General features: G+C 44.2%; 1 protein-coding gene across 2 annotated transcripts in view; it reads right to left on the bottom strand.

The window, feature by feature from the left end:
- Positions 1 to 3,547: 3,547 nt before the first annotated feature.
- xkr4 (XK related 4) overlaps positions 3,548 to 12,111 on the bottom strand; it is a 35,659-nt gene continuing 27,095 nt past the window's right edge. For both annotated transcript variants that reach the window (XM_085804836.1, XM_085804837.1), the window contains 2 exons: positions 10,478 to 10,832; positions 3,548 to 5,062 (listed from right to left, as the gene is read on the bottom strand). In XM_085804836.1, the coding sequence (XP_085660962.1) occupies positions 4,462 to 5,062; positions 10,478 to 10,832 (956 nt within the window). In that variant the 3' untranslated portion in view covers positions 3,548 to 4,461. The remainder of the gene's footprint in view (positions 5,063 to 10,477; positions 10,833 to 12,111) is intronic.

The raw sequence follows: 12,111 nt of genomic DNA, 5'->3' as shown, positions 1-12,111 counted from the left end.
TATGTATTATGATTTGTTTTGATGCTAATGCAGCATTACTATGAGTATTAATCAGGGTCTTATGCAGAATAATTCAGTCATACAAAGATTAGACTACTGGGGTTTTTTTGTCCTGCATCAGGACTTCCTGTGACCTTGTGATGTCACAACAAAGCAGTTATCATTAGCCAGAAGTGAGCCTTACAGCCTCCTTTCGTCTGATTGGCTGACACTGACCTGTTGTTACTTGAGCTCCAGAGTGAAGCCTGAGAGAGGAGATGTAAAACTACACTGAGATTTACACTGAGAAATTATGGCTCGACACTTTCAATAAAATAAAGCCGAGGAGGAAAACATGGCAGATGGATCTGAAGTCATTAGCATGACAATAATCAACACAGATACTACATATACAGATACAGATGATGTTTTCTTGAGTTGTGGTTGCAGTAAAACAGTAGACAAAATACATCCAAGTTTCTGAAGCATCCTCAGGCTGTCATGTAAAGTCAGTGAAAACTCCCTGCGTGGTCCTTTAAAGTCTGTCTCTGTCACGTTCAAATCATTCAAGATACTCCAGTGTTACCTCTTTGTCTTACCACCAACAAACAAAACACAGTTATTATATAAAAACTATAAGTTGTTCGTTAAAGTTTCTATTTAATCAGCTAACATCTAGAAGATCCCAGTTTCTCTCAGGGCACTGGATCGTCCTGTTGTCTGGGTAAAGTGGGCTACACAAGAACTAGTTCAAATTGTTTAGATGTGTCACTAAAACCATCATAAGGTGATGGGCTGAATAAAAGTCTTTGACATGAGCGAACAGAGCTGATACTGACGAGACCATGAGGTCAGAGGAGCTCAGTGCACCTGTGGCTGGTTTGTTGAAGGAGGATGAAGGTCTACAGTCTCATGCCATGATTATCCCATTGACTTGTTTTGTGCTTTTCTCTCCTCTTCCTCATCCTCCGAAAAAAAACAACAGACATTGCACTTGTGACGTCAACGAAACACAAACGACAGCTCGGGACTTTCCGTTGTGTACACATTTAACATTTTAAACACGCACAGGCCGTTAAGTGTTTGAGGGGCAACGCATCGACGATATAAATCATACATGGTGCATTTGACTGACAGCTCGTCTGTGTGATGATGTCATTGCCTCTGGCTTTCCCTGCATTCCCTGAAAGTCAAGCTGTCTGGGTTGGAGGGGGTGTAGTGCGGTTGCAGTCTCTTTTTTTTTCACACATGCACAGTATGTTGAAGGGCACCCTGATGCTCTGCTGGTACCTGAAGCCTGGGGTTTGTCTCCTCCCTCCCCTGTCCTACACTTTGATCAAGGCAGGGTACCTCAACACCATGGATACGCAAACCCCTGACCCTCATTTTCATTTCACCAATCAGGCAGAAATGTTAAAAAAAACTCACATCCAGACTGTCAACACATGTGAAGGTCAGCAGTGGGGCCCTGATCATCCATCCTTACATATTCAGCACCACAACTATGACCTCAAACACAACACGACCTTGTCTCAAGGTGACGCTAGCAGGGCTTTAACCCTTTAAAGTCCCCCTCCAATGACCCTTATTGGTTATTTTAAAGCATTCTCTGTGGTCTTTAAATTGTGGTTATGAAGTTTTTAGCCAAAATCACAAAACCTGTGCCATTTCCCAGGGTTCTCCTTCTGCAGAGCACCAGCAGCTCATTAGCAATGCGCTTCTGAGTGGTGGGCGGAGACTGCGTTGCTCTGCAACCAGCCAGCCATAGCCAGCCTTTAACATCAGAAAAATGCCACAGGAACATGTGAAAAGCACGAAAAACATGATTTTCATCAGAGGGGGTCTTTAAGAAAGTATCAGACTACATGATTTCAGGCCGATTGTCACACGATTTTGTCGTGGATGACACATTTCCAGCATCAGGCCAGATTATGAACGTTTGGGAATGATGAAGTTTAACATAACTGACGAACAGCGATTTTGTGTCTAGGGCGCTCCACCACGCCCCAACAGAAAGTCTAGCATGTTAGAATGTTTTTGAATTTTTCTTCGCCCAGTCTGACATCTCCTACTATGATGTGGATGACAGAGCGCTTTGACACATTGTTTACACACAGTGAACATGTGCACAGTCTAAGTTAATAGTTTTGAGTTAACACATTGGTTAACGTTGCCTCATGTTCCCTGTGAAGGACAGACAGTCATACTGTCCTCTTCACCAGACCAGGAACGGCTCCACCATTGTTTTTTCTTACTTTTCTTCCTCGTTTCCAAGCAAAAGAACATTAGCATTGCACACAGTACAGTAGCTAGCTATGATTGACAGTTTCTTACCACGCCTCCCCGATGACCTATGAACTCGCACAGGGTCGTGATCGATGATTGGTTTGGGTCATACTTGTTGCCAGTCTTCCGACCAAGACACGGCACAAATTTATGTCACTGTGATCGTTTAATCTGACATGGAAACCATCAGGAAAGACAAAAAAAATCATGTAGTCTGAACCTACTCTTAGTCTCGATCCAGGACCATGAATGGATGATCTGATGGAACCTTCTGGACATTCAGTCATGTGACCGTAAACTTTATGAACATTATTGGACGAATGGTTAGCATAAAAAAAACCCACTTGATACGTTTAATTACCAGATGTGTCCTAATGTCCAGATGTCATCAGCCTCGACCTCAACCAAGCTTTCACAGTTCACCCACAACTCACTCTGTTGGCATTTCTCATTCAACACTAGCAGCACCATCGTATGTGCTCTGTGATTTGATGCAACATGGTTAAAAGGTGACGTCGAAGTGTCGAGGTGAACCCTCGTTGTTAATGGCACAGAGTTGAGTCAGGTGTCCAACCACATGTCTGAGCTGCCACACACACACACACACAACTTTTCTTCCTTGTTAGGCCTTTGCATTGACTTCCATTCATTGTGGACACCCTTATCCCTAAACCTTGATCATAATATGCCATGCCTAACCATAACCTTAACCCAACCTCCATTCACGCCTTAACCAGGACCACAGAACTCAGAAATGATGTCTCACCTCATTCTGACCAGGGTTTGGTCCCTATGAGGACGACTGGTCCCAACAAGGTCGGTGTTTATACTGGAAAAGGTCTCCAGGAGGTAACAAAAACGTGTACTTGCGCACACACACGCGCACACACACTATTGCCGATACATACACACTGAACCACAAAAACAGAATTACAGTAACATCAGTTCCTTCTACATTATCTCTAAAGTAAAAAAAAATGCTGCATGTAGTATCAGAGTACTGTACATCCTGGTGGTTGAGTGGTTTGGCTGAGATGGCTGAGACGGCTGCTTGTCTGCTCTTCTTCCCCAGCCTCGACTCATTCCCACTTCCTGTCGTCTCCGCTAGTTTGTCTTCTTCTCGGCCCTTCGCTCGGTTTTCTTCTCTCAGCCACAGACAAGCAAGAGGCCGGCGTCAATGCTCAGCCAGGTTTCATGTTGCTCGACTACAAATAGTTGAGTTGAGCTGCCAGGAAGATTTTTTTTCTTGGCAAAAAAAAACGCGAGCTCATGTCCGTCAGGTTGTTTGCACCTGAGTTCTTGCTCCCCGTCCTTCCCTCCAGCCTGGGTTTGGTTTATTTCATCCAAACAAAAACACAATGACTGAGTGTAGATGCTACTTTATCCACTGTCTTCGCCTTGTAGTTGTCCATCTGACCGGCGGAGACAATCATCCAGGAGGAAACGACGCGTCAAGGCCAGAGGAGGACGTGTCGGACCACACAGCCATCTCTAAGGTGTTCCGCATCCTCAGGAGTGCGAGGATGCTTCAGAGGAACCTTTTTTTTTTTGGCACTAAGAGAACAGGAGTGACGAGCATTATCGTGTGCGTGTTGATGGAAGTACCCACCCGGTTGCGGTCGCTATGGGATCGTCATCACACAATCAGTAAAACTTTCAAACAGTGGGACGTCAGCGCGTTAAGACAGCCATGACAGTTTAGTACTGGTGATGAATGAGGGATCATTTCCTCCCCCACGTCTCATCAGAAGGATTTCTGTGTATTTCAGCAGTTTTTTTTCACGTCAAGGAGGGAAAAATGTGTGACGAGTTAAAACTCACCCAGATGGACGTTTATCCCCAACTCAACCAAACAGCGCATCAGCCTCTTGTAGGGTTTGAGTGTTGAAGCACTCTGTGGACTTTACATTTAGTCTGTACCACACAGGATTTCCCTGATGAGTGGAAGTAAAAATAACAGCAACAACCCTACAAAAGAACCCAGATACATCCAGCAACATCGGCTGAATTTGCGGCGGATCGGTCCTCCAATGGAGCCCAACGCTCTACGGTCACTGATGCCAAGGGATGGAAAGAAAAAAAGGGGGAGTGAGAGATGAAGAGTGAGATTGGTAGTAACAAATGCTTATTGCCACAGTTCCTGTTGCTGTTTCTATGATAATTAACCCCTGTCCAGGTTCTGAGAGCAGGGTGGAACTATAAAGTGGTCTCATATTCCAACCTCTCCTGCACCAGAGCGTCGTCTTTGTACTGCAGGCGTGGAGGAGTCAGGGAGCAGTCTATGGCCAGGATGGCCTTGCGAATACTGCGGTCCAGCACGTGGCGCTCCCAGGCCGGGTAACGGTTCCTGCAGAGGTCGATCTTGATGACGGTCTCCTCGAGGCGCGGCGCACGAGACGACGGCGTGGACGGCACGGTGGGCCGTACCTGGAACACCGGCATGCAGCCGTCCCGCTCGGAATACTTCCCCATGTCGCGCTCCAGGGTGGTGGTGGCGCCCCTGTTGGAGCGCAGGGAGTTGGTGGCGCCTTCCGAAGGTAGCGTGGAGAACTGCGCGGTGGGGTCCAGGTCGAGACCCTGGCCGCTCAGCGAGCGTCCGAAGCGCGGCCCGTTGGGATGGAAAAAGGCATAGTACATGAGCATGAATACAACTCCGGTCAGGAAGCTGCTGAAGATGACGCAGAGTGCCGGCACTGCGAAGGCGTCGGTGGGTTGAGGTGACCGGTACAGATACCACAACGCACTGAGAGCAGCGTTTTCCACCAGGATCACCAGGTAGTAGATGAAGAGCCGGCACCTGAGCAGAGAGAAGGAATGAAACAGTCAGATAGAAACACATGAAGCACTGGTCTCCAGTTGTACTAGGACAGGTGAATGTGTTGGTGGAAGTGCTAGCTGTTGTTATGTTGTATTTAGGAGTTCCCTTTCACCCCGTTTACACCTGGCATTAACATGCGTCTCATATCCAGATTGTATCTGGATACAATTTGATCAAATTGTGTTTGATCAGACACCTGGCATTAAAGGGATAGTTCACCCAAAATTCAAATTTCACTCATTATCTACTCACCCTCATGTCGACTAAGAGCTGTGAGAGTTTTCAGAGTCCTCCGTCCCTTCTCTGAGTTACGGGGGGGGTCCGCGCAGCAGTATTTGTCCATATAATGGTTGTCAATGGATACCAACTTTCTTCGTCCAAAAAGACACACCAAAAAACATCCAAATACCTCCATACTGCTCGTCTGTAATGTCCCTCTTGTATTGAAGCCCCGACATGAGAAATTGTTCCGCCGGTCAGTGCAAATCACGAGACACTGGGAGCTTCCGCTACAAACAAGCTCAAAATATAGACTTATTTAATTTTTTTCGGAACAATTTTTCATGTCGGGGCTTCAATACAAGAGGAGCAGTATGGAGGTATTTGGATGTTTTTTGGTGTGTCCTTTTGGACGAATAAAGTTGGTATCCATTAACAACCATTATATGGACAAATACTGCTGCGCGGACCCCCCCATAACTCAGAGAAGGCACGGAGGACTCTGAAAATTCTCACAGCTCTTAGTTGACATGAGGGTGAGTAGATAATGAGTAATAATGAGAAATTTGAATTTTGGGTGAACTATCCCTTTAATGTGCATCTCCAGTGTCCACATTGGCATTTGCCATTTGATCACATATTTGTGTTTTGTGCATTGTGTTACGGTACAGACTGCCCCAGGTGGGGTTCGAACCGTTTGCACGTCCTTTATGGGTGAGTGAATGAAAAAAGGAAGCCTGATTTAAGTGCGTCACACTCAGGGTGTGAATGTGCGTGTCTGAGAAAAGCCCTGTATAGCCTACTGTGTGTGTGAATGGGTGAATGTGACTTGTATGGCTGTCGCTGATAAGACCAGAGATGTAAAAAGTGTGGACCATTATCGCTCCGTAACTTTTAAAAAGGTGGCAGACAGGATAATGTGAGGTATCGATTGGTATTGGATTGAGAGAATAATCATCACCATTATACTGTAGTCACTCCCATATGTGTGAAACAAAAAAAAATACACAGAGTTTACAAAGGACAACTCTCTATGTGTATACAATAGAATATTCAGAAATTACATAATGTAATCTTTGTTAATTAAAGCAGAAGTAAGCGATCCAGTGGTTTTGGCTAACTTCTTGTCAGCCGATGGAGTTAGCAGTCCCCGCCCTCGTCATGGATCTATTGGTCCTCGCCCCTATGTCACCACATTCACGCGCATCCCTTGGCTGCACACACAGCCCTTCATGCCGTTCTCTCTCCTCATTGGATAAAGGTTGTGGGATACAAGGAAGTATAGAGCTCCGGGAGATGACGTCACGCAGCCCCGAAACTGACAGCGACGCCATTTTGGCAGTAATCAGAAGATTTTCATAGAGTAGATACAGGGGAGAGCCGGGTGCGGAACGAAATTAACAAAGCGATTTTCTCCAAGCCCATACAAGTCTTACATGTCTAACTGTGTCAGCATGTAGTATGACCCAACAGAACTGCAAAACATATTGAGGATACGTCTTACTTTGACCGGTAAGTTACGTTCAAGAACCAGCTGTTTTCAGTGACGGAAAAAATTCACTCCAGCTTAATTTTTTTCGATCGATCAGCTGTGTTTACCGTTTCAGGTGTCATAGTTATGATGGTTAGACAGATAAATTAGTCCTCTAATACACCCTAAAGCTTGACATGTCAGACTTTTTCAGTATAGAAGCAACTAACTTAGGTTTACGTGTCGGGAGTCACTGTGGGGAGTAACAGCTGTCATTTCATCCCTCTGCACATTAACAATGAGCCTGCCTGTCACTCTGCCGGTACCGTGGTCACACTGTGTGTGTTTACAGGATTAATTAGTGTGACTGCTGAAGCAGTCACACTATTGTTCTTCTGTTTGGCCATTTTCTTCCGCCTTTTTACGGTCTTCTTCTAGTCCTTCATACTTTGTGCTATTTCAACAATTCATATATCAAAACGTGCAGCTTTTTTTGAACTTTATCGGCATTACTTTTCTCTTTTTAACTATTTATACTTTTTCAAATATTTAACTTTTTCACAAAAAATCTCACATTCATCAAAGTCTCAACCTCTCTTCTTCACAACTCCACTGTAGTGTAGGGGGTAGGGTAACTGATTGCCAACCCTAAGGTCACTGGTTCGAATCCAAGGGAAGAATTCTTGTTATGTTATGTTGAATTCTGCTCTCCTCCCCCGCCTTCAATTGGTTACAGGTGTTTGTTATCTCCTTGATTACTCGTACCAGTTTGCAGCACATCATCACATTACAATGAATGACAACAGACTTGAAAGCAGTGTGCTCTCTGTAGCCGAGTGGCAGAGTAAAGGTTTAGTGATCATATGGTCATGGGTTCGATTCCTGCCTCAGTCTTTTCACTTCATTGCTTGACTTTTGATTCCAATTATTCAGCTGTCATTGGACAGTCTTTGATTCCTCATAGTATAAAGCTCATTGTAACTCAGGTTCTCTGTGGCCATATGGTTAGTGCTCAGCCTGAAATTCATAGAAATTTTCATTCTAAGTCATTCAAGCTTGACTCTCAAGCTTTCTTGATGTTGACAGTGTGCAGATCATTAACAGACAACAGTCTCTGCAACTGTGTGTGCACTGTGGCCTAGAGGCAGAGTGGAAGTCTAATGACCATGAGGATGTGGGTTCGATTCCGACCTTGGTCAAACATTTGTATGGTGATCACTGCTTGCACTATTTGCTAATTCTGCAACAGCGTTCAGTTGCTGTCAGCAGTCACACCATTTCCATTCTTGGAAATGCTTTTTCTAGTTAAAACTAGGGCCCGACCGATATGGATTTTTTGGGGCCGATGCCGATTATTAGGGGGGGAAAAATCCGATAACCGATTAATCGGCCGATTATTATTTTTTTTAAATAAAGTTTTAAAATTGTATTAATTTAAGTAATATCTATATATTTTATATAATATATAAATTAGGGCTGCCCCCAAATAGTATACCAAGCACTGGTCGACCAAAATTTCATTGGTCGATTGGTCGCAGGAAAAAAAAAAACATTTGGAGCCCTGTCTTGTCAAAATTAAGCCAAAATCAATATGGCTGAACTGTATATGAAAGACTATAGGGCTTTGATTTTGAAGGGCCAGATACAGGAAGTCATGACATGTGACACTTCTTTGTTGTTGTTGTTGTTTTTACACAGCACAGCGGTCTCTTTCTCTCTCTCTTTTTTTTTAAATCAAAAGCGACTTTTTCCAGTGTTGTTCCAGACGTTTCTGGTTTATTGATCTCGAAGTGGAAGCACGTATCACCGCTGTTTTCAACGACTAGCCGGTCCCAAAAGCGCTCACCGGCGGCCAGTCTCAGTGTAACGGAGCAGAGACATGATAGTCCCGCTGCAGTCAGAGACCGCCCCCCCGTTTTACACAGCCTGAGCTCAGTCACTCACCCACCTCATCCACTGTGTTTATTGGTGATAAACGGGCATACTGCCGGTAACGGTAAAACCCGACCGGCTTGTTGGATCTCGGACCCAACACGGCCGGAGTCACGAGCATTAATTAATTAATTCACAACCCGACCGTGGTAAAAAAAAAAAGAAGAAGAAGTAAAAAGTAAAAAGAAAGCCAGCTGCAACACTGGTTTTGAGACAGTTAACAGTTAATCAAGTTGTTAATAAGCTGTGTGATGTGTGTGAGTGACGAGGCTATGGCGGAGCGTGTCCTGCTGCAGATCAATCACTCTGCTGTGCTGTCAGGTGGTTAGTGGATAGTGGATGGACTTGGATGCGCCCTCTACAGGATTAATAGCCTAATGTCGGGGGATCTTTTCAAATGGGGGGACATTTCCAAAGTAAAAGTAAAACCAAGTCTTATTCCCTGCATTTTATTTCTGAAAATATCTGCGACAATCGGCGCGTTTTGGCCGATTACCGATTATTCTCAAACGGGCTATAAACGGGCCCTAATTAAAACACACAACGTAAACAATGTGATTGTACATGTAGATAGTGCAGGAGGAGGGCAGACGTGGATCACGGTGGACCAGGAGAACAGCTGCATAACATTTAGGCAGTAAAATGGCCAGCGCCGAAGATTTTAAGCCGTCTGAGTTCACATCTTACTTTAATTCCAACGACAGTGGACTTTATATATAAAAAACTAAATAGATTAAATATTACCGACCCCGGGGTGCTTTTCAAAAGTATCTCCGGCCGCCGGCGGATGTCCCAGACCTGCAGTATCCGGACACAGCTAGCTGATCAACTTTGCATCGCCCTGCTCCAAAAGCATACAAAAGCCTGGAGGGTTACACGTGGACGCAGTCTGGCTTTGTGATGAACATCCAGCTGTGGAATCTACCAGCAAAAACCTGCTGTATCCTCACTAGAAGGGTAAGTGTCGTATCATCCCAGTTAATGCAGTGTAGCATGGCTAACGTTAGCTCGTAGCTGTCCGGGGTGCCGGGAGCTCTCCCCGGTGCTGATCAGCCCACGGCGGTGCGCCGCGACCGGCTCTGGGTCAGCTTGGAAAAGGCTGGAGGCGAAGGAGACTCACAGCTTATGTGTTTGCCTCTTTCTTTTCTTTTTGTCACCGTCTTTACTGTTTGTGTCATTTTGTGGAGCACTAAGAGCAAGAAGCCAGCTTTTGTATGCTTGTAGAGTAGCCTAGTTGATCAGGAAGTTGTAGGCTATGTCCGGATACTGCAGGTCTAGGACGTCCTGTTCGGCGGAGATACTTTTGAAAACCACCCCGGGGGAATTATAAGGGTCGGTAATATTTAATCCATTTAGTTTTTTTAATATAAAGTCAATTTTGTTGGAATTAAAGTGAGATCATGTGAACTCAGACTGCTTCGGCGCTTACAGTCAATGCTTCGGCGCTGGCCAGTTTCATTCAGCTACGTTATTCTCATGACTCGTTGCGAAACTGAAAGTAAAGAAACGCTGGTCGGCTCGACCAGCATCTCCGCCACCACTAATAGTAACAAAATAACGATAGAGACAGATCGATATATTTATCGAAAATGGGCCCATTAACAAGTGTGGGTAGCGGAGATTCATCCACATTAACGTGAGACTTTTTTATAACCGATTAGAAACTCCTCGTTGTCCCTTTAAGACTTATATTAAGTTTATTAAAGGTTTGATTGGAAACAGTGAAGTGACTGACAGATTGTTATTCAAGGTGCATCACTCTGAACACTCACCTTGTCCTCCCTTCCTTGACGTTAAACCAGGAAAAAATGTAGATGATGCCGACCACCATGTCAAACACGATCTCCTCCCACTTGCTGATGCAGAAGTCCGTCTCACAGTGGACGATCCAGAAGGTCATGATGCACCAGTGCAGCACGATGAAGATGCCGAAGTAGAGCTGGAACACGGAGGCGAACAGGGCGAAGGTGATGACCCGAGCCGCGATGGTGAAGAAGTGCCAGCAGAACTGGATGATGACGGCCAGGTAGCTGATGGGCTTCTTGTCGTCCCGGGACTCTCGCAGGGCCTTCTGGTAGGAGGCCAGGGCCCAGGCCAGAGAGACCAGGGAGGCCGCCGCTGTCATTCCTACAGCACACACACATAAAACATGTTATTTATCATTCTTTACTGTTGAATTGGAAGCCTGCAAAGCCTTTTCCATTACTGCGGCCCCACCCACTCTCTGGAATTCACTCCCTAAACTCATCAAAGACTGTACAGACCTCCACACCTTCAAATCCCTTCTAAAAACCCACCTTTTAAACTGGCTTTTAATGTGTAATTAAATGTGTCTAATTTCTGTTCTTCTATCTTCGAGTCGAGTTTTATTTAATCATCTACAGCTAACTCTAAAGTTAAACTCACTTGTCCCATTGAATCACTTCAAATCACTAATTACTAATTCCCTGTCCTCCGTTTGTAATTGTTTTCTCTGATCCTTTCTGTTCTGTGCTTTACTGTATTTTATTGTGTATATCTTTTCTGTATTTTGTTTGTTTTGCTTCGTTACTAACTAACTAATTCTCATAATATTTTTTGATATTGTACATTGTAATTATCTATGAGCACTTGAAAAAGTGCGTTAAAATTAAATGTATTATTTTAAATATCCTTCCGGCTTGAAAACACCATGTTTTTTCTAAAACTTTAGAATATTAAATATGCAGTACGTTGAGAGGATGTACGGACAAGGTTTTTCCACAAATTGCAACCCTTTATTTCTAATTTCACAAACTTAGAGGTACTGCCCAGTTGCTGTACATGATAATGCATAATAAACAGTTGTATACGTACTGGTCATGATGACATTCTAATCGGAGAAAGCTCTTTTATTTGCCATTTTGATATGTTTTTGTAAGTATGTATGCATACAGTGGCATGCAAAAGTTTGGGCACCAAGTGGAAGATGAAATGATCTCCAAAAGGCATAAAGTTAAACATGAAACACTCTTTTGCAATATTTTCAGGAATATCAGTGTATTATTTTTGTTTTCTACAGTTTCAGAGTGAAAAATGGAAACAAAGCAGCAGCCTGCAAAAGAATGAGAAACCCAGGAGACTTGAGCTCTCAGATAACTTTGAGCCAGGTATCAGACAAGATATTTACTATTTACACACGGTGATAGTTTCATGATGCATGACACTGTTTGTTTTAAAAAGGCAGACTGTTTTGTTTTTTCAATAAGAATATTTGGAAGAAATGTTACTGAGGTGGCGCCAATACATGATGTCGATCCCACTGTAGGAAAACATTTAGTTTGGGTCTAGTTGCACAGGTGAAATGGGTGAAATAGATAAAACAGGTGAGACAGATGAGACAGGTGGGACAGGTGCGATGAACCCTGAGAGCTCAGTGCACTCTGAC

Source organism: Trachurus japonicus, chromosome 17 (genome assembly GCF_045865225.1).
Source record: "Trachurus japonicus isolate A0001 chromosome 17, Traja_1.0".
In the NCBI taxonomy this organism is placed as follows: domain Eukaryota; kingdom Metazoa; phylum Chordata; class Actinopteri; order Carangiformes; family Carangidae; genus Trachurus; species Trachurus japonicus.
The sequence above is the reverse complement of the archived record's forward strand: the minus strand, read 5'-3'. Positions and strand labels throughout refer to the sequence as shown.